The sequence below is a fragment of the Stenella coeruleoalba genome (assembly GCF_951394435.1).
Source record: "Stenella coeruleoalba genome assembly, chromosome: 4".
Lineage (NCBI taxonomy): Eukaryota > Metazoa > Chordata > Mammalia > Artiodactyla > Delphinidae > Stenella > Stenella coeruleoalba.
Window position 1 is genome coordinate 125,566,960 of NC_137149.1, and position 24,842 is coordinate 125,591,801.

General features: G+C 40.3%; 1 protein-coding gene across 7 annotated transcripts in view; it reads right to left on the reverse strand.

The window, feature by feature from the left end:
- The window catches only part of SMAD1 (SMAD family member 1), a 262,695-nt gene that overhangs the window by 39,260 nt on the left and 198,593 nt on the right, over positions 1-24,842 (reverse strand). For all 7 annotated transcript variants that reach the window (XM_079920869.1, XM_079920868.1, XM_079920871.1 and 4 more), the window contains one exon: positions 7,463-8,040. In XM_079920869.1, coding sequence (XP_079776995.1) covers positions 7,463-7,862 — 400 coding nt within the window. In that variant the 5' untranslated portion in view covers positions 7,863-8,040. The remainder of the gene's footprint in view (positions 1-7,462; positions 8,041-24,842) is intronic.

The following is a 24,842-nucleotide window of genomic DNA, read 5'->3' on the forward strand; positions in this document are numbered from 1 at the left end:
TGGTCTTAAAATTTCAGATTGGAGTAGACCTGGCAATAGAGAAATGCTACCCAGAAACAAATCACAGAATTATGGTCTCCATGTCTGCTTCAACTTATGAAATGTATGTACTTTTACAATTTATGTAAAAGTAACATATAGTAACTGCTAAAACGTACCATGTGCTCATCAATTAATAAATAACACAAAACCAGTTGCCCAAATCATGTACTAGGCACAGTTGCTCGGGGGAAAAAAAGATCGGAATAATAAACTTCACGTTTTGCCTTGGATTTGAGAAAATGGAATCCACTAAGAGATCTGGGTATAAAATCCCACACAGGATTACATTACTTCATCTGTTTCTAATAATATTTGAGATGACACTGATGAAATTATCAAACACAAGCCAAATGCCCAAGATAATATTTGGGAAATAAGTTCAACATCTAAACTCCACGTCCACTTGGCTGTCCCTTGAACTTGGACAGAAGCAAAAGTAGTAACCAAATGCTCTTGCACAACAAAACTTCCACATGGACAGGAGAACGGGGCCCTGAGTGGACTATGGAAAAGCAACTGCAAAGTCAGGGGACATTGCCCTCGCCCCAAGGATCCCTCCCGCAGGAAGTCTCTGCAAACTGCCTCGGTGGCTCTACCCACCACCCACCCTCAGGCACAAATGTTCTGAACTACCTTTTACAGCTTTCAAAGCCTTCTTCCTTCTTTTCAATGTCATACACATCTCTCTCCCACACCAAAAGCAGGAGAGAACCATCCAGACTAGGATCACAAACTTAAAGTAACTATGCACAGCAGTACATCTGTATCATCGTCAGTCATGGGACGCATATGTGCTAATTTTCCTCTTAGTCTTGACCTTCCTTTTGAATTTGCTTTCCCTGGCCTACCTTATTAGTTATACTTTCTACTTTACTGTAAGTCTTCTTATAAACCAATTTAAATCCTTTGTACGATGAAATATACTATATACTTATATAACTGAACCACCACACAGGTTGGAACACAATGTCCAGATGCGCTGGAGTCCAGCGAGCTTTTCTGTGGCCACTCTCAGGCTTGTAAGAGTTGGCTGCATCTCCCGTCCACACTTCTATCATTCAATTTAGCACACTGTGCTGTACTCACATGCCCATCTTTCTCTGGCAGACCCAGTTCCTGAGGAGTTGTACATGGGCCCCAGATGTCTGAGTGAAGAGGAATTTAGATGTAGATGATGAACATAGGGTGTGACGGTTAATTTTATGTGTCAACCTGAGTGGGCTGAGGGATGCTCAGAGAGCTGGTAAAACAATATTTCTGGTTGTGTCTGTGAGGGTATCTCCAGAGGAGATAAGCATCTGAATTGGTAGACTGAGTAAGGAAGATCACCCTCACCACTGTAAGTGGACATCACCCAATTGCTGAGCACCTGAACAGAACAAAAAGGCTGGATCACCTATCTTCTCCTGCCCTCAGATACGGTGCTCCTGCTTCCCAGGCCTTTGGACTAAGACTGGGACTTCCACCATCAGACTTGCTGGTTCTACAGCTTGCAGACAGCAGATCATAGGACCTCTCGGCCTCCATACTCATATGAGCCAGCTCCCATAATAAACCTATAATATATAATAGACTTTTTTAAAAACTCTTTTTTTTTTTTGGCTGGGCTGTGAGGCTTATGGGATCTGAGTTCCCAGACTAGGGATTGAACCCGGCCCCTCAGCAGGGAAAGCGCCGAGTCCTAACCACTGGACCGCCAGGGAAATCCCAATAGTAGACTTATTAATAGGATAATTAATAGATTAATTTAAATTTTGTAGGATCCTATTAAATATATAGGATCTAGGTATAAAATATATATATGTATATATATAATATATAAGATCTATATATATAATATATATGTGTATGTATATATAGATAGATAGATAGATTGATCGATCGATCCTATTGGTTCTGTTGCTCTGGAGAACTCTGACTATAAAATACAGGTCATAATGCTTTATTTTAATTTTTATAGTTGATATTGTTGCTAATTAATCCTAAATCTTCAAAACACTTGTCACCATCGTATCCTGGTATCTGGTTTACAGCGTCAGTCACCAGACTCCTAGATACAGCCACTCAGATAAACTTGAAGGAAAAGTCAATACGTCCCCCCACCCATCACCATCTTCCGAATGGATGTACTAATACAAAGACTTAAAAAAAAACAAAAAGGCACTTTAATTAGATAGAGGTTTTTGTCATCCTTGGCTCATGTAAAAACACATTCACAACATGAAGAAACACATTAAAATTTTTTGATTTAAATTTTTAAATATTAATTTTATTAAATCTTGATCCTTGAGTATATGTCCATCTAATATTCTGTGTGACAATATAAAAGTACTCACAGAGCACCTCTGCTACATGCCAAAACACAATGGTTGTTGAGGAAAAGCACTCAATGTGACTGAGTCGCGGGCTGCACTAGCTGCTTTTTCAGGGAATCACCATTTTTAAAATTCAAATAATGGCAGATTCACATGCAGCTGTAAGAAGTAACAAGAGAAATCCTGCCTACCCTCTTACCCAGTTTCCTCAAATGGTAATATCCTGCAAAACTATAGACCGTTATCACAATCACGACACTGACACAGCCAAGATACAGAACACTTCCATCAACCCAAGGGTCCCTCCCCAATGTTGCCCTTTTATAGCCACACCTACTCCCCTCCTGCCCCCAGCAACCACCAACTCATTCTCCATTTCTATGATTTTAAGGCCTTCTTCTTAAGGTAAAATTTACCAAGCCAGGAATTACCTGGTGACTGAGGCAGCCAAAGGGCCAAAACTTGCATTCGGTCAACTGGTGAAGAGGATTTTAGGTGTATTTTAAACAGCTGGGAGCCATGCTGCTGAAAATGGAAGAAGCACCAGGAAGTGAACAGCAGGGTATTACTTTAAAGATCAAACTGAAATCTCAGAATTTCAAGCTCAGGATCAATATGGCCTTGCAAGTGGATGAAGTTCAAAGTACAGATGATAATTCTCAGGAACCACGTGAAAAACATTAAAAGAAAAAAAAGGCCAAATGACAGGAAGTCTCCATGAAGACATTTTAATGGCGGCAGATAGCAACTGAATAGCCTTCTCATACCACATTGAGATGACTGACTTTACCCTGTCAGCATTTGCTTTGGTAAAGAAAAAGAAAACCGCCATTTAACCCAACCACTAATAAGTAGCCTGGACTCTAAAGGCTACCCAAAGTCCAAGTAAACAGTCACCTGTTACATCATCAGCAGGGGCACGGTCTTCAGAAACTGCACGCACTTCCTCTTTCCTGTAATTATCCACACACTTGCAGAAAAAGAAATTCTTACCACTTTCTACTTTCCCAAAGATGCATTTTTCAGTAATGGCCAAGGTACTTTACTACCTTTCACCAAAAGGAAGGTTCGTCCCTCTCACACTCTCTCCCATCATTGCCTATGATGAGCACAAGTTGTTGCAGTGTTTCTGTAACTTTCGGTTTTTTCCCCACCACAACGTTTAGACTCTTTTATTTATAACAAAATTAATGGCACAGGTAAAGAAAAACTACGTTTACTTAAATCCATTAAAATTATTTTTGGTCAAAGAAACAGAGACAGTAAAAGATACCCCAAAGAACAATTATAAAACTTCCACTGGACCAAACAACAAAGCATTCCTTCCTCCCCTCACTCCTCCACTCCCTTTAAGACACCTTTATCACACTGTATCAGAATGCTAATCTTGATGAATATCAACAGGAAGGGAAATTCTGGAAAGAGCAAGTCAGTTTTATACCCCTAACAAGATGCTAAGTTAAAAATGATGAAGGATTTCAAACTGTAACTCATTAGCATCTCTTTTCAATAAGAGACTTCATCTTGTCAGCTGGACGTGACCTGCCTGGATACCTTAAACCAGTGGTTCTCACACTTTAGCCTGAATCAGAATCACCTGGAGAGTTTGTCCAAACAGATTGCTGGCTCCATCCCCAGAGTTTGATTCAGTAGGTCTGTGGAAGGATCTAACAATATTCGTTTCTACAAAGTTCCCAGGTGATGCTGATGCTGCTAGTCTGAGGACCACACACTTTGAAAACCACAGCTCTAAATCTAGAGACTCCCTCCCCATTTCTGCGGAAGTTTTCCCTAGAGATCCCAAAAGGGGCCTTAGCAGAAAATAACAAGTTTGGGAAACCTATCTTATGCCTAAACTGTTAAACTGCTCTTTGAAATACTTTATCTGAGGTAAAATAGTTACAGAGTTCAGAGTAATTCAGTGTTGAGCTGCAGTGTCCGCAGCTTAGACTTCCAGACCCCTTTTTTCCTATTTCACGGAAACAACAACCAGGTGTGCTCCATGCTGCATTATAGAGGGAAAATGCCTACTTAACTCTGGGATTGTGAGGGGCTGAGGCCCCACTGCACTTTGATTTAGAGGGGCTTCTCCCCATGAGGTGCAGGGGCTGCTTCACGGTGGTCTCTGGAAGAAGTCCAGTTTCTCATTCCCACCATATTTTCACTTCACAATATAAAAAATATAAGGAAAATCCTGATATGTTCAAATTCAACAGATATTGGCCTCACGGTTTTTGAGAACTGGTCTGTGCACGGCTCACCAGATTCCTGGCTAAAGGGGAGGATGGAATGATACTTGTGGAGTCTCAGAATGCCCTGTTTTAGCTGGTTTCCCACCTCCTCCCTATCAAGTAAATTATTAAGAGCAACAAAATCACCTCAGCGTTAACTTTTAAAAAATCCTTTCCATCTATGTCAGATAGTAACGGCAATGAAATGGACACGAAAGGGAAGATGATGGCTGGAGGACATAAACAAATTGAAAGCTCATCTCTAAACAAACAAACAAAAAGACCATACAGAGAAACTAAAAGAAGTATTTTCATTTAACAGCAAAAATGTATTTAACCATGCTCACTACTAAATGTAGAGATGTTAATAATAAACATGGTCCTTGCCATCATGGAGCCTGATTTACTATCCTGCAAGGAAGACTAACAGTGGCAAATGTAAGTGTGAAGAACATCAGGAAGAAATTCAAATTGCTACTATGGAAAACACAGACAGGCATGCGGGGGGACGGGGCGGGGGGGGAGGGGGGTAAGGGGGGCGGGGGGAGGAGGTATCAACAAAGGCTTCTCAGCAAAGTCGGCCTCCATTAAGCTTAGGCCTGAAGGATAAAGAAGAGTGAACTAGGCAAAGAGGGAGGAGAAACGAGGTACAGAGGAAGAGTGCACTGAGTGTCCCCATATGACTCAAGCACAAGAAGCATGGAAGGTGGGAAAAGAAGCTGGCGAGGTGGGTGAAGACCAGAACACAGAGCTGTGTGTAAGAGCAATGGGAAGCAGGAAGATTACATGGCCACAGCGCGCATCTTCAAAGAACACTCTCTGTAGTGCGGTGGTCCCCAGCTGCCGCAGCGTAAGATGAAATGGAGCAGAGTGGAGGAAGGGGTGGCGGGAGAAAATGTATCCACAGTGTTTTCTCAATACTGAACCTTGGCTGTCTGACACACAGGTTACTTAATTTATAGGGACCTCAGTTTTACCATTTGTGAAGTGGGATTAGAATCTTCCCCGTGTACCTCTTAAAGTTACTATGGGGATCTAAAAACCAAGTACCTAAGCAATCCTGTTTGTACATATTACACACTAAAATTTACATCACAGTGGGTGTGACAAGCAGTAAAGAATGTCTAGATTAGAACAAGGAGAATTCTGCAAGATCGCTGGAAAAAAGCAAGTACAGTCCTAGCCATGAACAACTGTAACAAGATGTAACTTTTAAAAGGATACAATAAAACCCAAACAGTTACCTAGAAATAAATCTAAGAAAAGATGTGCAAGAACTTTATGGAAGAAACTTAAAATACCTAAATAGGGCTTCCCTGGTGGCACAGTGGTTGAGAGTCCGCCTGCTGATGCAGGGGACACGGGTTCGTGCCCCATTCCGGGAAGATCCCACATGCCGCGGAGTGGCTGGGCCCGTGAGCCATGGCCACTGAGCCTGCGTGTCTGGAGCCTGTGCTCCGCAGCGGGAGAGGCCACAACAGTCAGAGGCCCGCGTACCGCAAAAAAAAAAAAAAAAAAATACCTAAATAAATTTAGAAAAATACTGCGCTCAAGAAGAGAACTATGTCAATCCTTCCCCAAATGAAATCAATGAAATTCCAATAAAATCTCCAGAGGATTTTTCACAGGCCTTGACAAGGTAATCCTAAAGTGTGTAATATAGAAATCACACATCAATGATGTTGAATGAATACAGCAAATTGTAGAAGGATACTCCAATATCATTATATAATACCTTTAAATATACAAAATTGACAGTACATACTGGCAAGGATTCAAACACATACAGAATTGCTGTATAAAAGCACGCATGGGAATGATGAACTTCAAACTTAACCATCAAATTCAGGACAGTAGTTACTGAAGGCAACTGGGTGGTGGATACAAAGATGTTTATTATATTATTCCCTAGTCCTTAAACTCTTCTTCAATATTCCGTAAGAAACCAGAATGCCTTTTATTTGAGAGCCATGTTATTACAGGATCTAGCTTAGTAGTTCCCAAACACCAATCCAACAGCTCCCATCAGCCCCACCTGGAGTACCTGTTAAAAACACGGATTACCAGGCTAGGCCAGAATCAGAATTTCCGGGGGGGAGCCACGTGACTCTAATGCACAGCCTCATTTGGGAACCCTTGGTAACCAACAGCTATTAATAACTAATCCATCAACAAAATTGGTTCCAATCTGACAATGAGATACTTAGGGTCTTGAGATTGCCTGATCACTTTCCAATTGATGCAACTGTCTAGAATGTGGACTCTAATTTGAGGGCAAAACCAAGTATATTTTGAAGTATATCCTTTACTGTGCTTCTCCCCCTGCCCACCGGCCAAGGTCATATATGTAAAAACTAAGAAATATCTTATAAAGTAATAGTATCAAATGATTCCACAGCAGAACATAATTCCTTCATATCCTCTACAGGGAATATGCCATAGTGAAATTCCACTGGAGATGATAAAAATTGCTATTTTTAAGGATAAAGTTGCCAAGTCACTGGCAACTGCCCTCAAGTAGGTAGACAGTAATGCCATGCTTCTTTCCTTTCCTGTCCCTCACAATAAAATCATAGCTAAATTTGCCTAGAGAAATGCACAGAGCCAAAGGGAAACATAAAGAATAAATTTAGAAAGAAAACAATTTATTACAAGTTAGAGGTATTAGTACCGGGATAACAGTTTTCACAGCCCCGCTCCTAAGAAACAAGATTAACTAGAGACTATGCTATTAGAACGTATGACATATTCAAGGGCGGACAAATGTAACTTTTCCCCTAATATTTGAAAATTACAACTAAAAACATGGAAAGGAATGATTTTGAGAAACAATACAAATCTGCTAGACGCATCAACATAAAAGGGCTCACTTACCAGGGCTTTCTACTCGCTTATAGTGGTAGGGATTGATGCACACCTCCTTCTGCTTGGAACCAAAAGGAAACTCACAGCATTCCAGTGGTTTTAGTTCATGGTGGCTCTGAAGGTCGGGCCAGCGCCACACACGGCAGTAAATGACGTGAGGCAGCCCCTTCCGGTGGGAAACTTGCAGCCTGCCGTCCAGGGAGCGGGGAATGGTGACACAGTTACTGGGCTGCCCCGGACAGCTCAAGGCCTTTTCCAGTTCCTCCATGGCACCTTTCTTTTTCTTCAGTTTTTTCACCAAAGCGTCAACAGCTTTCTCTGCCCATTTTTCTTCTTCATCACCCTGTTTCCACCCAAGCAGTCTCTTCACAGCTGGACTTGTGAAGGAAAACAAACTTGTCACGTTCATGATGGCACCACGTACACTCCTTGTGGATGGAGAAAGAAAGATGTCCCCAAATGTGAAAGGAGAGCAGAAGAGGTTTCACTTTATTTACATAGGATTCTCCTTAGCTTCTTCGTGCTGAGGTCCTGAAAAGTAGAAATCACCATTCCTAGTGTTTTCAAAAGTAACCCAAAGTCAGCACCTAGAAAAGAAAAAAGATGTTTAAAATCATCTCTAGCACAAAATCACAATTTATTAAACAATTACCACGGGCCAGATACTATTCTAAGCACTTTTATGTATTACAGTATGCTATGGGCTGAATTATGTCCCCCCCTAAAACTCACGTTGAAGCCCTCACTCCCAGTGTGACTGTATTTGGAGATGGGGCCTCTAAGGAAGTAATTAACATTAAATGAGGTCATGAGGATGGGACCCGGATCTAATTGGACAGGTGGCCTTATAAGAAGAAGGGAGAGATTTCTCTCTCCCTCCCTACGGTGGCCTTATAAGAAGAAGGGAGAGATTTCTCTCTCCCTCCCTACATGTGCACCCACTGAGGAAAGGCCTTCTTCATAGAGAGAAGGCAGCTGTCTGCAAGCCTGGAAGAGAGCCCTCACCAGAAACCAAACTGGCTGGAGCCTTCATCTTGGACTTCCTAGCCTCCAGAACTGTGAGAAATACATTTCTACTGTTTAAGCCACTCGGTCAGTGGTATTTTGTTATGGCAGCCCAAGCAGACTAACACAGTATTTAATCCTTTAAATAATTCTTTCAACTAGGTAGTACCATCATTGCCATTTTACAGATGAATAAACTGAGATGCAGCTTTAAAAAGGAGTATGTTACTGTTTACATGAGTTCTGAGATAGAAGCAACAGACCCCTTAGTGCAAAAAAAGTTCAAGTTCTCAACACATATTGTGATGTTTTATATTTAGATTCATTTATAGGCTCTAAGATATATGTTTCAAAATACACCTCAATCAACAAAAACTGAAAGCACAAGGAAAAAATAAAAATGCAATAGTCTTAACATCTATTTTGGGCTGTTCCTCAAGTATGTCTTACGCTAAAAAAAAGGTAGTTATATTTACACTATGTAAATGTAGCAACATTTTAGGGTATTTATTCAATAAACAAGCCTATGCCTATGGGCTATCAGGCAAGTAAGGTAGGAAATTTACCCCCTACTTTTTCAAATTTGCTTTTTATTTACATGAAAGGAATGAAGCACGTGAACACACACTGTACCAAATACTTTTGTCAAGTTGTCTCATTTAAACTTTCTAGTTACTCTTCACCAGATAAAAACACAAACGGTGAAAAAGATTAAAGATGATAACTTTGTACCAAGTCTGGCTAAGATTCAGTAGCAGGTATCAAACCAACCTCCTCCCCAAAGTAAGTATAAAAGCTGAATAAAATACAAATGAACAAATCAGGGGGAAAACCCCCAAGTTTTTAAATGTATCAAAGAGCAACCAAAGTACGCAGAACATGAGGGGCCAAGATGCTGGAGAGATGTGAAGAGCAATGAAATAATAAGCTGAACACTCTTCATTGCTTTTCTTCTCAAGGCGTTTAGTTGCCAATGCCTGTGCTGTGAGTAGCCAAGCAGAAAGAGGCTAAAGAACCAAACAGAGATTTCAGTAGTCTCACAGTGCTGAGGAGACGAAAAAAAGAGAAACAAGAAAAATGGAGTTGAGGGCCTGGTAAACATACCAGACTTTCAGTTGAGACCCCTGAAGAGGTATGCCCCAGTGTGCAAGGGTAAAACTGAAATGGACCAGTGTTTACAAACACTGAAACACAGCCTAGAATCATCTTAATAGAATCATCTTAATACTAGACTGGAACAAGATGATGGGAAAAGAGGAGAGAAAAACTGTGAGAGAGGAAATATTTGTAGATACTGGCCAAAGATTTTCCAAAAGTGACAACAGATGTCTAGCCACAGATTCATGAAGGCCTACAAATCCAAAGAAGGAGAGACGGAAAGGTATCCACAAGTTTTAATGCGTCATATCACAGTATAATTGCTGAAACCCTACCACAAAATTCTTTAAAAAGACACAATACTTTCAAAATGAGTACAATAAGGCTGACAGCTGACATTTCAACAGAAACAATGGAAACCAGCTGACAGTGAAATGACATCTTTAGCCTACAAATAAAAAGCTGGAAACTCAGAATTCTATACTTAGTGGAGAAAAATCATTCAAAATGACTGTGAAATAAATATGCTCTCCAACAAACAAAATCTGAGAGAACTGGCTTCCAGCAGGAATTTTCAGGCACAAGGGAAAAGCTAGGAACTGCAGGAAAGAACGAAGAGATCCAAAAGGGTACTGACTTTACAGAACAATTATAGGAATGTCTTGTGGTGTTTAAAATACAGAATTAAAAGGCATAACAAATAAAGCAGAAGGGGTAAATGAAGTCAGATTTCTAAGGTCCTTGTCTACCCAGGTTGTGGTAAAGCATTAAAGTATTGTTGATATGTTATGAATTCATGTCATAATAAAGCAACAACTGAAAGAATTTAAAAACCATAAAAAGGTAATAGAGGAGTTAAAAATATGGAATTATTTTTTAAAATACGTTTAATCCAAAAAAACTTAAGAAAAAGGAAAAAAGAGCACATAATAGATGGGAAAAATAGAAAACAGTAAGATTCACAGTTAATCCTCAAAGTCTCAAGAATTACTTAAATATCAAGAGACTAAATTTGCCAAGCAAAAGACTGGGGTAGGGGTGGAGACACCACTTAACTATACTGTACTTACAAGAGACACATATCGTCGAATATAAAAACAGAGAATGGCCAAAAGAAAAAAAATATGGAAAGAAATATACTATTCATATTCTAACCAAAAAAGCTCACACAGCGATCGTATCAGGCAAAAGAAGCTGTAAAGTAAGAAGCATCACCAAGGATAAAAGAGGGCCATTTCATAACGTTAAGAGTTGATCCACCACAAATACATCACAATCCCAATTTTTTATCCAAGTAATCACAGTTTTAAAACACATAAAGCAGAAACTGACAGAATTAAAATGACTAACAATCTTAGTGGGAGATTAACACAGTAAATGACTAAACAAGTAAACAGAAATCAACAGATTTAGAAGATTAACAACATGTTTAAAAACTTGATTCAATTCGTGTATGCACCCAACAACTATAACATACGTACTACTTTCAAAAACACACGGAATGCTTATCCAAACTGACCATATAATGAGCCATTAAGCAAATCTCAACACATATCGAAGGAATAAAACCATACAGAGTATGTCCTTTGATCACAGTATAACTAAGAATAAATGCCAAAAGTGTTGTTATTGAAAATAATTACACTTTTAAATTATGCATGGGTCAAAAAAGAAACTACAGGAGAAATTAGAAAATATTTTAAACTGAATGATTATAAAAATATGACATATCAAAACTTGTAAGATGTAGCTCAATCCATGCTTAGCAGGAAATGGGTTGTCTTAAATGCATATATTAGAAAAGAAAAAAGCTGAAAACTAATTTTCTATGTATCTATCAAAAGAAAAAAAAAGGAACAGCAAATTAAACCTAAAGACAGTAAAAGGAAATGAGAGCAAAAATTAAATATATATATACAAGAGAGAAAACCTATAAAATCAAAGTTGGCTCTTTGAAAATACGAATAAAATCAGATATTCCTCTAAAAAAACCTATAAATCAATAAAAGAGAAGGCACAAATTACCAATAACAGGAATAAAAGGGGGAAATCATTACTGATCCTCAGAACTCAAAGGGATAATAATTACGAACAGCTATCATAGCAAACTGTGCATGTCTATAGCTACTTTGTGGTATAGACATACAGCTGTGCATGTCTATAGCTACTTCTTCACTAGAGGAAAATGACTCAGGAATTCTATCTTACTGTCTTCCTAGCTTTGGAACCTAGCCCTGTAGCTGGCACATATCAGAGTCTCAATAAATGTTTGATGAATGATTTAGCTCCCTGAAGGAATCAGAAGGCCAAGTGTGGAGCTTTACTTATTCAACAGGCTGTAGCGGGTCCGTTGTTTCCTTTTGTAAGGTAAAGAGTTTTACCAGTGCTTTGAAGCTGGCGTTATTTTCGTTGAACAGAAAAAGAGAAAATAAAACTATGCTACCATCAAAAGTCACACTTGGTCAGAGTGTACCTCCTGAAATGATCATTTACTTTTAACTAAAGGTTAATTGTGCCAAAGAACAAGAAAGACAACTTCTTTTCCTTGTCCTCTAGCAACAATTTATAAAAGGAATACATTTCTTCTTATTTTGTATGTCCTTTTCTTCAACTCCCAAAACTGCTTTTTTATATTTTGGTCAATGGTTTTCAAATAGAGGGGGTGAGTTTATATCAAAATCACCTGGGGCTGTTTCAAACTCTAGCACTGATGGGTTTGTTATAGAAGGTAAGTATGTGGGGAGTTGGGGAGATTAAGGACCACCATTGCAGACCTTTGCTTTAACTGCTCAACGTGACATTCATTCAGCAAAGCTGCACTGAGTGCCTGCTAAGTACCTACGGTATCCACAGAGGATGGAAGCAAAGATGTCTCCATCCTGAAGAGCCAGTGTGTAAACAGTGAACTCTCTTGAAGCAAACTGGTTCCCCTGCATGCCAAGCTAAAGGACTGCACTGCGGAGTCTTGGGTCAATGCAGACCTCAGCAGGAAGGAATGCCAGGACTGTAGCAAGGTGAACCCTGAGTGCAGGAATAGAAGAGGCGGCCCATGTACCATGCATTTGCCCACCCTGAACCAACAATAACACTGTGTGCAAAAGCTATACGACAGGTATAAACGATAACGAATAAAAGCAGAAAAGGAGAGAGCAGTTAATTCCAGGGATTTCAGGAAGTTTTCCCAAAGAAGAACTATCAGACAAGCATTAAAGGATGAGTAGAATTTTGCAAAACAACAGAGCTAATATTCTGAGTGATCGTTACTTGATAGACACTGTTCCAAGCACTTTATATCTACTAACTAGTTTAATCTTTGTGACAAACCCTCTTTAGTGAACACTCTTATTTTCCTCATTTTACAGGTAAGGAAAGTGAAATATACAATAGAAAAGTTAAATAACTTGTCCGAGGTTTCATGCGCACAGTTGTAAGTGGTGGGGCCAGAGTGAACCTATGTTGTCTGGCTCTAGAGCCTCAACTTTTAAACCACTTTTGTAAATTACTCATTCTCACCAACATCAGAGAAATGCTAGGGTTCACGGTTGCTGTAGACGATACAAGGCTGATAAAGGAAGGGCAAGACTGTGAAGGGCCTGTCACACATCTCATCCTGTGGACAAATGGAAGGCTTTAAATCAGGGCATCAGTGTGATTAGATTTATGTTTTAGAAAGACAGCTAAGGTGATATCCTCAATACAAAAGGCTTCTCCGCACAGGGAACAAAAAATGAAAAAAAAACCCCTATGTTCTCCAAACACCACAGGGCCAGTTGGGGGGTCTGATGCCACTAAAAACTTTAAAGTGACAAGATCACAAACTCTTGCATATAAATGTGCATATGAAACAAAATACAGGCTGATGACTGATTTTTGCCTACTTGAGTTAAGCATTTTTTTATGTTCAAGTCAAACAAGTAACCTACCTCCCATCAGGAACTCAAACGTGTCCATGACACTATGGCCTTGGCAAGGCAACTCATTCTTTTTCTGCCCCTTTTGGTACTTCCTGCTTTAGTTTATGTCAAAAGCTAAGTGGCGTTATCAGTTTAAAGTGCAAAATAAAAACATGAGTCAGCAAACAGAGATTTCCTTCCCTCTTCTCCAAATACAAACATTTCAAAATGACAGAGAAGCAAAAGCATTCATCTGGTAAAGAACCCCCTTGAAGCCTTAAAAAATAGGGAGATTTTTGTTCCGGCAACTTCACTTCTAGAAATTTACTCTAAGGAAACACTCTGCACTGGAAAGGTAAAAAAGTTTTTGCATAATGATTTTCATTAGAGCATTCTTTATTATAAGGAAAAAAAAAGTATCTAAAAGTTGGAAAATAAGTAAGATGTAGTATAATCCACTCAACGGGATATTATGTAACCCTTAAAAAATTATGTTCATAAAAAGAACTGGGAAAACACCTTAAGCAGAATGTAAAATGGTATATACAGCATGAACAACTATGTAAATATACCAAAATAACGGTATACATAACATGAACAACTATGTAAATATACCAAAGCATGTAACGGTGGCTGGGTCTGGAAGGGTAATAATCTCTCTCTCTCTCCCCTACTTGTTAAAACTTTTCAAACATTCTTTAATAAAAAACTGTTATTTTGAAAATTTTTAAAAGCCTCTATACACAAATATTTGCAAATTACACACAAAAAAACAAAACCTCAATTCATTAACTCAAGACACATACACAGTCTACTTATAAATCAGGTTGCATTTACAGTGTGACCCGATTTGGGAAGTAATAAAAATGCAGTTTAGGGCTTCCCTGGTGGCGCAGTGGTTGAGAGTCCGCCTGCCGATGCAGGGGACACGGGTTCGTGCCCCGGTCCGGGAAGATCCCACATGCCGCGGAGCGGCTGGGCCCGTGAGCCGTGGCCGCTGAGCCTGCGCGTCCGGAGCCTGTGCTCCGCAGCGGGAGAGGCCACAACAGTGAGATGCCCGCGTACCAAAAAACAAAACAAAAAAAAATGCAGTTTAAAACAGGGTTCTAAAGTCAGGCCCTTTCCCTATGGAGTCTCGCCCACGGGAAGGATTTCTATTAGCAATGCCGGAACCAAATGAGAAGAATACTTATAATGCTCCTTTCAACATGGCTCTTGAATTCTGCAGCTTATGTGGTATTCCTTAATGTTAAAAGGAAAAAAGGAAGAAGTTGTAAAATACCTTTAACTGCTGTGAGACTCGCTCTATACTGAAATAAAACCTCATTAGCCAATTGCACAACGGCATTTTCTTCATCTTCATCTAGCAAAGAAACATGTAATTATCCAACTCTGTGAATATCAACAAAATACACTCTCTGCCATGCCTCAGATCCCAGATTCCCACTGAAAGTTTTAAAAGGAAATTATTCTAATTTGTATCTGAAGCACAATAAAAAGGCGGGAGGGGGGAGTTGCCAAGTGCTACAAACCAAGTACCTTTAACAGAAGGAGGAGGAGAGGAGACAGACAATGGCCAGTCGCCCTCTACAGCTTCAGACCAGTGCTGTTACAGTTCCTGCACTGGCACGCAATTCAGTGAACTAGACAAAACGACTGATTCCTTTAAATACTGAGGGAATAATGAAATGATTCAATAAAATCAGCATGAAATACAGGCTCCAAAAAAGTGACTGGGGGGAAAAACATCAAAGACTCCCTGCTAGTACCTTAAAAAAAAAGGAGATAAATGGTCTACCATCAATGAAGCAAGCAACTCTCCCCCACCCCCGACTTCTTGTTCTTTGGTTCATTACTGTCTTAACTCTAATGGTAAAACATCAAGGCATAAAGATCAAAAGAATCAAGGAACTAAACGCAGGGGTATTGATTAACTTCGCTTTGGAACTGTGTAACTGTTGGATGTGTTACTTAAGAAAAACGAAAACTTTACAAAAATTATCTTTCTGTAAAAAAATGCCTGATCCATTTTGCGGGGGAAACAAGTATTTCCAAGTGACTAAATAAACTGTAGGCATATTTCCTGACTTATACCACTAGCTCTTCTTAAACAGATGATCTTGTGAAGAAACAGAAAAAGTAAGACTAGCTCCTAAAGAAGAGCTACTGTGCGGCTTTAGAGAAATCACAAGCAAACTATATGATTTCTGTAGTTCGGTAGTTGTATCTAAATTATTTCACCAAATACCTCACCAGAATGCCATGGAGGTGTAAAGTACATCAGAGGTGTGTTGTATAAAGTGACTGGCGGCAATATTAATTAGTTCTGTGGAAAGGTATGTGTCATCTAGCCTAACATCCGATTTCAGATAGGATTCAAGGCCTGATGAGAACTCTTGCCTCCGCCGAGATGCTTAGCTAAATTAAAACATCAAAAAGAGTCAGAAAGTTAACATACCAGGGGAAACAGGGGAAAAAACGAGTTAAAATTTGCTACACAAGTATAATGCCATCACAATGAAAATAAAAACGGAGATGGGTTTTCTCCAGCTATTTCAGTCTCAGAAAATATCCCAAAGCAACGATGGTCTGTGATTCTGTGACGTCGTTTCAACAAATAACCTGTTCAAATGTTTCTATTCCCCGGTTACTGCGATTAGGAACTCATCTGGCTTTGGGATACTTGTCTTGAAGGAGAAAACAGGTGAAGTCCCTCTGCATTTCCTTTTCCTGTTTTAAACTAGCAGTTAGTCCTGGACCTTCCCTCAACATTTCTCAATTTAAAACGGGTCAAATGTAGCTAAATAAAGCTCACCACTAACCAAAATAAAGGGGAAAAAAAAAATCCTAGAACAAGAAGAAAGCGAGGATGAATAAAACCTCTCTCCATTTCTTTTACAGACTTGAAAGCGCTTTTTAAACTACCTACTTCTTTGCTGAGAAGTTGGGCTAACAGGAACTCTACTCTGATTGAATCCTCAGAAAAAGAAAATATATTTAAACCAAGTCCCTACACAAGAAAGCGATACGAAGATCCACTGGCGGGTAGGGACAGATTGGGAGTCTGGGATTGACGTACAGACTGCAGTGTTTAAAATGGATAACCTACAAGGACCTAACTGTATTGCAGAGGGAACTGTGCTCAATATTCTGTAATAATCTAAATGGGAAAGGAATTTGAAAAAGAATAAAAAAATTAGAAAACATTTTTTAAATAATACTTTTTACAAAAAAAAAAAGATCCACTGGCAATCGCAGAATTCTGCTGGTCTTACAGCAAAGTCCTGCCGTCACAAACATTCAGAAGGCAGACTTCACTGTCCTGAGCCTCTTACTATAAAGCCTTGTTTCGGTTACTTCCAAACATTTCCCAACTTTCCAAATGTCAGTTTGATGACACAGAATAGCTAGTTTGCCTCTTTTTCATTAAAAAATTGTTTTCAAGGTTAATTTTCCAAGTCTGGAGAAACTAGGGGGTGAAGGTGGAAGAGTGGACCAGCTCTTGAAAGCTATTTTTCATAATGAAGTCACGCAGGTACCGGTGCCTTTAAAACACAGGCACTAACAGCCAGTCTACCAGTCTCTCAGGTGTGACCTGAGGGACATGCTGGCAAGGGCTGCCGTGATGTGGTCTCTCAACAGTGTTAAGTGAGTAGGAATCTTAGGAATCAAAAAGAAGAGCTCACCACCTACCAGTTGGAAGTTCATCGTGAGCGGTGACATTTCGACCAAAAGCAGCATCCCCTTCATGACAATGAAGCAAGGAGTTTAGGGATGTCGCACTTAGATGCGTCTCTAAGGACAGGGCCGTAGTTTATGCATTCAGTTGCACCAAGTATGCTTTTTAATATATGTTCGTTGTGTTAGAAAATTCTTCAAGACAAGAACTCTTTCTGGTTCTGCTCTGCATACACAAGTCCTTCCATCCTGACAAATTCTGGCTGCTGACAGGGCACCTGGTCAATTTTTCTTAGTCACAGAGCTTCCCTTATAGAGTAACAAGTGTCAGTTCTGTTTTGTTTCACGAGACGATTACTTGTTTAGTTAAAGTAGACTGGAGACACTTAAAAGTTTTCTTGCTGTCCTCAACTTCAACAAACAAGCTTGCCTTATTGCTACATCTCCTTACCACTTCTCTAGAAGTTGTATAACATTCCTTAATCCCCCTGAATCCCTGTTCTCGAATTCATGCTTGTAATGGAAAGCTGTCCTTCAGCACGTGGTAGCCTTTCAAGATATCCAGGTCCTAAAGGCCTCACTCTGATAAATCTCATCTGCAGTCACCTCAACTCAAAAATTGTATAGACTCATTTGGCTTGCAAGTGCTTACTCCTCAAACACTGGGAACTGCAGAGCAGGGACATGTGCAAGTTCAACTGTACAGACTATAAGTGGAAAAAGTATACAGTCGTCTCTTAGAAAAAACTCTTTGCTTTGAGTCATTGTTATCGTAGTATAGCAATTTTACTGATTGCAAAGCATGCTAAATGCGGTAAATTCCCATAAGCGACCAGTGAGGAATGATTCAATCGTTAACAAATGAAATTATTTTAATTGAGCTATTACCTTATGCAAGGATTATATTGGTCGTTTTTACAAACACGATCGTATTGACTTCTTATAGCAATCTTTCAAGATGTATAGCATTCTCTCAGTTTTAGTAATAAACCTAAGGATCAGAGGTTAAGTACCTGTTTCAAGATCATATTCTAGTAAGTGGTAGATTTATACTTGAAACCAGAACAGATACTAAAGTCTATGAATCAGGTTAAGAAAAAAAAAAAAAATCAGTAATTCAAATGCCAAATTCACAAATGAAAATGGAATAGGCCGAAGGGCGGAAAAAAACTGTCCCTTTTATTTAAAAAAGAAAAATACTCTGCTGTATTTCATTTTTTGGAACATTTCTCCGTCTCCACTGATCTGGCAGGTGTTATTTATGACAACAAACACGCACATCTGTAGGGGTGAGCTGACACCCACAAGGCAGGACAGCCTGAACCCTCTCCCTATATTTAGATCCTCCAGCTCCGGGCTTAATTGAATAATTTAATCAGGACCCTCTAGAAGGGAAACACATCCATATTCATCACAGGCATCAAAGGAAACATCTTTACAAGTTATATCCTTTTACAAACCAACATATGGTCTCACGCCATTCTCCCAATTGTTGAACTCCTCCTCTGGGAAGAGCATGGAATTTTCTTTCTTTTTATCACTTGAAAAAATCACTTCCCTCCTAATTCAGTAAAACTGGGTGGAGGCCACTTCCTCCACAGGTGAGAGAAATAAAACTTGTTGCTCTGTCATTGTCAGGAATTTTAAAGTGAACCATTTATTTTATGTGCTTTCCAAATGGAAACAAAAGGCAGGCGAAATCTAGAGTAAGCAATCAGGGCAGTCTCCAGGCTTTCAAATAAGACCCCCACCATGTTTCTGTCATTTTGAGATGCTTCTAAATGAGAGAGCAGGAGTCCTTCACTTGGAATGAAAGAAGATAGGTCTGAAGAGCAGCTTTCCACTTAGCAGCTGCTCTCTGAACAAAACACCTCTCTGAGCCTCAATTTGCTCTTCCATGAAATTTTGATTCCACCACCTACCCCCCGCTGGGCTGGCATCAGCCTTAAATAGGGATACGTAAAGTTGATTTGAAAATTATAACATGCTGAAAAATGTAACATATTTACAGAGTTGGTTCACAATAAGCTAATTCTAATATTTTGTTTATACAAAAAAAACAAAGTTTGTGTCCTAGCTTTTGTCTGTCCAGTGAAGTTCTAACTTTGTCCAAAAAAGGAAAGAAAACGATAAAAAGAAAGGCTGATAACCACTACAGTCATTCGACTCATTCGACAAACACCCACAACATGCCAGTCACTATTCTAAGCACTGGGACACAGGGCTGAACAAGAGACAGAAACAGCTTTTTCTCTTTTTAAAAACGATCATGCCTTCATGGGACCTACATTCTTGTGGTCAGGGAAGGCCTCACTGAGAAGGTGATATTCCAACAGAAGCCTGAAAAGGTGAGGGACGGAGCCACGTGGATATCTAGGGAAGCACGTCGCAAGCAGAGGGGGAGCAACGGCAGAGGCCAAGAGGCAAGAATATGCCTGAAATGTTCCAGGGGCAGCAAGGAGTCCAATGTGACTGGGATGGAGAGAGCGAGGGGAGGGGAGGTCGAAGCAGACAGACAGGAATGCCGCAAGGATTCTGTAGCTTCCCCTCTGAACTGAGACGAGAACCGCTGCGAGCTGGGAGCAGAGATGCCAACGTGATCTGACTTCTAGCTTAACAGGCTGACTGTGGTATGGCTGGGCTGAGAACTGTCTGAAGGCATGGAAGGAGGAGGAGTGATAGGAGTGGGAAGGAGGAAAGAGACCAGCTACAAAGCTATGGCAAAAAAAAAAAAAAAAAAGCTATGGCAATTGTTACAGCTCAAGATGATAAAGGTTTAGGGGCTTCCCTGGTGGCGCAGTGGTTGAGAGTCCGCCTGCCGATGCAGGGGACGCGGGTTCGTGCCCCGGTCCGGGAAGCTCCCACATGCCGCGGGGCGGCTGGGCCCGTGAGCCATGGCCGCTGAGCCTGCGCATCCAGAGCCTGTGCTCCACAACAGGAGAGGCCACAGCAGTGAGAGACCCGCGTACCGCCAAAAAAAAAAAAAAAGATGATAAAGGTTTGGATCAGCCCAGTAGAAGTGGTCAGATCCCAGCTACTGCGTATTCTGAAGGTAAGCTATGAACAAATAACACTTTATTGCTTAAGTAAATGAGGAAAATAATTAAACATAAAGTTGGTGAAATCTGTTTAAATTTTAGAAGTGCAAAATCCCGTATTATGGGTCTATGAGCCTGAGTACCTGAGCTGGGGTCAAAGGTCACTGGAGAAGTAGACCGAGAATGATCATAGGAGCAGCAGGAAGGGAATAAAGACACTGAAATCCTGTAGGAATTAGGGTGGAGGGTGGGCAGTGAGGCAGTGAGTGAGTAACAAGGAGGGGAAGTGTGGTATAACCTGACAGGATGATCAAAGGTGGGTGTTTTCATGGAGGATGGTGGGAGAATGGTCTGGAGGAGACAATTAGGAGGCTCCTACCTCCAGCAGGCCCGGTGGTATGAGGGTGATGAGAGAAAACAGCCGCAGAAACAGCTACAAGGGAAGCAGTATCCTCAGATGCGTTTGATCTGTGTTCAAGATCATCCATGTTCCACATAACCCAGGTATCTAACGATAATGGAACGATTAAATAAATTATAGTACATCCGACAATGATGTAACTGTCCGAAAAAAGGTGGGGGGGAGGAGAGCCTTTCATGTCTAACATGGAAAGAAAACCGTACTGTAATTGTTCAGTTAAAAAAAGCTAGAGAACCATACACATAGTACAATCCCATTTTAAAAACACAAATAGAAATGAAACCTGCACATGTATAATATATGCACACCTTTAAAAGCCTGGAAGGAAATAAACAAATCTGAACAAGTGGTTGCCTTTAGGAGTGAGCTGGCAGGAGGGGAGTTCAGGAAAGCAGACCATTTTTATTTACAACCAATTACGGTTTTCAATTTTAAGACTCTAACAATAAAAACAAATAAAAACTGAAAGTAGGTAAGAGGTTTATTCTACACGGCTCCAGGAGACAGTATTATGACCAACAGGTGACAAGATTTATCGTTTTACGAAGGAAAAAATAATAGAAAGTGTCTCTGCCCAGAATGGAATTATCACTGAACTAGGATTTTCAGAGAAATGTATTCCAATGTATGGGGTTGGGACATATGACCTAATTCTGGGTGAATATGATATGGGTGGGAATGTACTTTTTTATTATACAATTCAGCCACATGATCAAAAAATTCAATTTTACAAAATGGCATATTATAACAAAAAATTCAGTTTCCTCTCCGTTCTAGTTCCTAGTCCCCTTTCCATTAACAATTCAAATCTCCTTCCAATTTTTCAGGGCATGAATTTCTTACCAGAGAAATGTTTTGTATTACTCAAATATCTCAAAAGCAATTTGGTCCTGTCCCTTTTCCAGTATGTAAATCTGTTATCTGGAAGAATAAAATGACTTCTCAAAATCAAAGTTTACATAACCACCGAAACAAACATTGAGATCAGCCAGATTTCACTCTCCTCCATGATCAATGACATCCTGTTCTCAATCTGCCAAAACGAAGCTGGACTTACATTCGCTTGGCCACCTCAGAGGAGAATTTGAACAAAGGGCAGCAGCCCTCTTCCAGAACAGTGAGAGCTCCCTCCAACTGAGAGCGAAAAGCAGCAGATGCTCCGTCTTTCACTGCGTTAGGGAAACCATGCTGTGGATACAAGCAAGCATCACCTAGAGAATTAGGTGAGACCAGCACCACCGATCTAGGTCTCTTCTGCCTCAGATCCCTTGTTCAGTCCAGTTTCTATCCATTAACCTCCCCTCAGTGAGTTACTGACCAATCGAGATGGAAAAACCTAATAAACAGAGTGCCCTTAGAAGGCTTCAGAACACAAGTTCTCCTCCTCCGTACGTTCAACTACTAAGAGACGTTAGTCTCCACCAATTCACTATTTAACTGAACAGTACTTTAAGTGCTTATCCCCAACACAAAGGTGCAGTAGGAAGAAAACGGGTATGAAACAGTTCCCAGCATCACCCTGCTCACCGTATGGGGGGCGGGGGGTTGAAGAACCATATATTATCAGGTTGATCGTGATAGAGTCACAGGACGTGTTCAGGCTGTTTATCTAAGGGACAGAGGCCAAAAACCTGTGCCATTTCTTTACCACAACTACATCTCCTGTGCATCTGGGGCTTTGTGTTGCCTACCCTGATGTGGAAATCCAAACGAGTCCAGCTGACTATCAACCACTTGCATCAGTGGGGATGAACCACGGAATGGATAATCCAAAGCAGCCTTAATAAAACGTAACCATTGCTTTTCGAATATGTATTATGCTTTTATCAAAGAACGCTTTTAATTCCTTACCACATGTTGCTTACACTAACCGTAAAACTGTTATATACTCTGAGAATGTAGTAAATTCTAAAGAAATGCCTGCTCAAGATTCAAATATTGCTGTGGAAAATCTATACGTGGATGACAGACTTAACTATAATGGTTTTAGTATGTTATAAAAACTTAAAAACATATTTCGTCACATAAATCACTCTATCCTCCTCTGGAAATTCATTCTGTTGGCAACAGTCTTTACAGAACGTCTGAAACACCCCAGTTTGAGGACTCCATAAGCTCTCAGCTTCATCACCACCCACTTCAAAGAGAGAGAGGGCTGTCACGCAGGTGGCTCTATGGGAGACATCACACAAGAGTGTATCCATGGTCTCTGTCAGTTTCCAACACAGCTCAAGTATTCAGAGGGAATAAAAAATCATTCTCATATCGTCGTCATCATCACCATCACCACCACAGTGAAACACCAAACACTGTGCTGAACACTTCATACCTATTCACTCTCTTTAATCCTTATGGGAGTCCTGTGATGTAGAGACTATTTTAGAGATGATGAAACCGTGATGCAGAAAGGTTAAGGGCTTGAAGGCAACCCCTCCACCACCCTGCTTTTCCTAAATAACCTCCTCCTTTGTCTCATGCATAAAGTAGGGGGACTGACAAGCAAGGATGTGCTTATGGTTTTACTTTAATCCCCCTGGTTCCTTCTCTCCCCAACTTATTTTTGTTTTCGTGTTGCTTTCCTTCTTGGCATCTTGCCACTTTCCTAGAACATGAAAAAAACCAAGAGTTTTATCAGGGCAGCAATGACAAAATTAAATTCATTTTCATCTAAACAGCCTAGAATAGGGATAAGTAGTTGTAAGCGATAACTGAACAAAGACACAAGGAAATTGGCACCATTACCTCACACCAACAGCCCACGTATGTGTTCAACTCTTAATACTCTTTTCTTATGATGAGGCTGTGGAATATTAAAATTAAACTCCTTTTAAGAAATTCATTTTCTTTACATTCCCACTGATTGTTCTTTTTTTAAAATCTAGTTTATTTTTACCACTTACTGTGTAGTGGTTTTTAAAAAAAAAAAAAGACGTATAGACTGTATTTTCTTATCCATTCCTAAAAGGGAGACACTTGCGCCGCCTCAAACTCCTCCTTTATAAATGATGCTGTAAGAAACAGCAGTTTAAAAAGTAAGATTTTAGTAGATAGCCTTTGTTAAGATTGGAAATTTTCCTTTTATTCTGGTTCTCTCAGAGATGGATTGATTGATTGCTTTACTGGGTTTATTTTTGTAATGTTTTTTTTCCCGTTTTACTGATCGTTCTTAGTATCCTTTACTGAAAACGTAAGCAAAACAGAACAAAAATTACTGGCTTATTTTTTTGCATGTGAATTAATACTGTCCCGTTCAAGCAAATGTACAAATGGAAAATAACTGAAGGACTCTTTCAAGTATCATATTTTATTATAGGTAAAATATTAAAATGTTCATTTTTAACGGCTCATACACAGCTGGCAGTCACAACCTATCTACAGATAAGGGCAAAAAACGGTGCTCTTGACTCTAGAGGATTTGGGAGAGGGGATAACACAGCAAACAGCATACGGGTGTGGCAGGAACAGCCATCTGTGACACGACCACTTCAGTATCCTATCTGCCTTCCAGGCCCCTTCCTTATCCCCTATTCCAGGGTTTCTCAACCTTGGCATTACAGGACATTTGGCAGCATCCTTGCTGGCGGAAACAGCCCTGCCCTCCCCCCAGCTGTGACACCCAAACACTCCTCCAGACTCTGCCGGATAACCTCCGCTAACACTCTTCTCTCCTTTTCTCTTTGTGCTCTTGGTGCCCCAGGTCGCAACAGTTTTATTTATTAGCTCTACTTCTAGACTCTAGGACACAAGGAATTGCCGATTCCTTCAAGAAGGGAAAAGCGAAAGCTCTCAAACACACATATCCTTTCTTTCTATCTCTTCTCTCCTCAAATTAAAACAGGGGGAGCAAAAGTTAACCCTCAGAACTACCTGGGTCGTCTGGAGCACCTAGAACAGGTATCACCCGGCACCAAGTGCTGCTGGATATCAAAGACATAGTTCATGTTCACAACAGACCTACAGCATACCACACGTCCTATTTCCCGACATATTTTTAAACACATCAAAATGAAAAAATTCACTCATCACTACCGTGTGTCAAGCTGACAGTTCTCAATGCTATTGTACATTAGACTCACCTGTGGTGCTTCTTTAAAAGCTCCCTAACCGAAACCCTGGAATCAGAGCCCCCCCAGGGGCGGGCCCTGGCATTTCTGCGGTGGTTGTCATTCACAGGATTCTGATGTGCAAAGTGAGAACCACTGTGCTAACATCAAGATCGTAAAGATACTGTCCACATACCCTCAAGGAACTCAGTC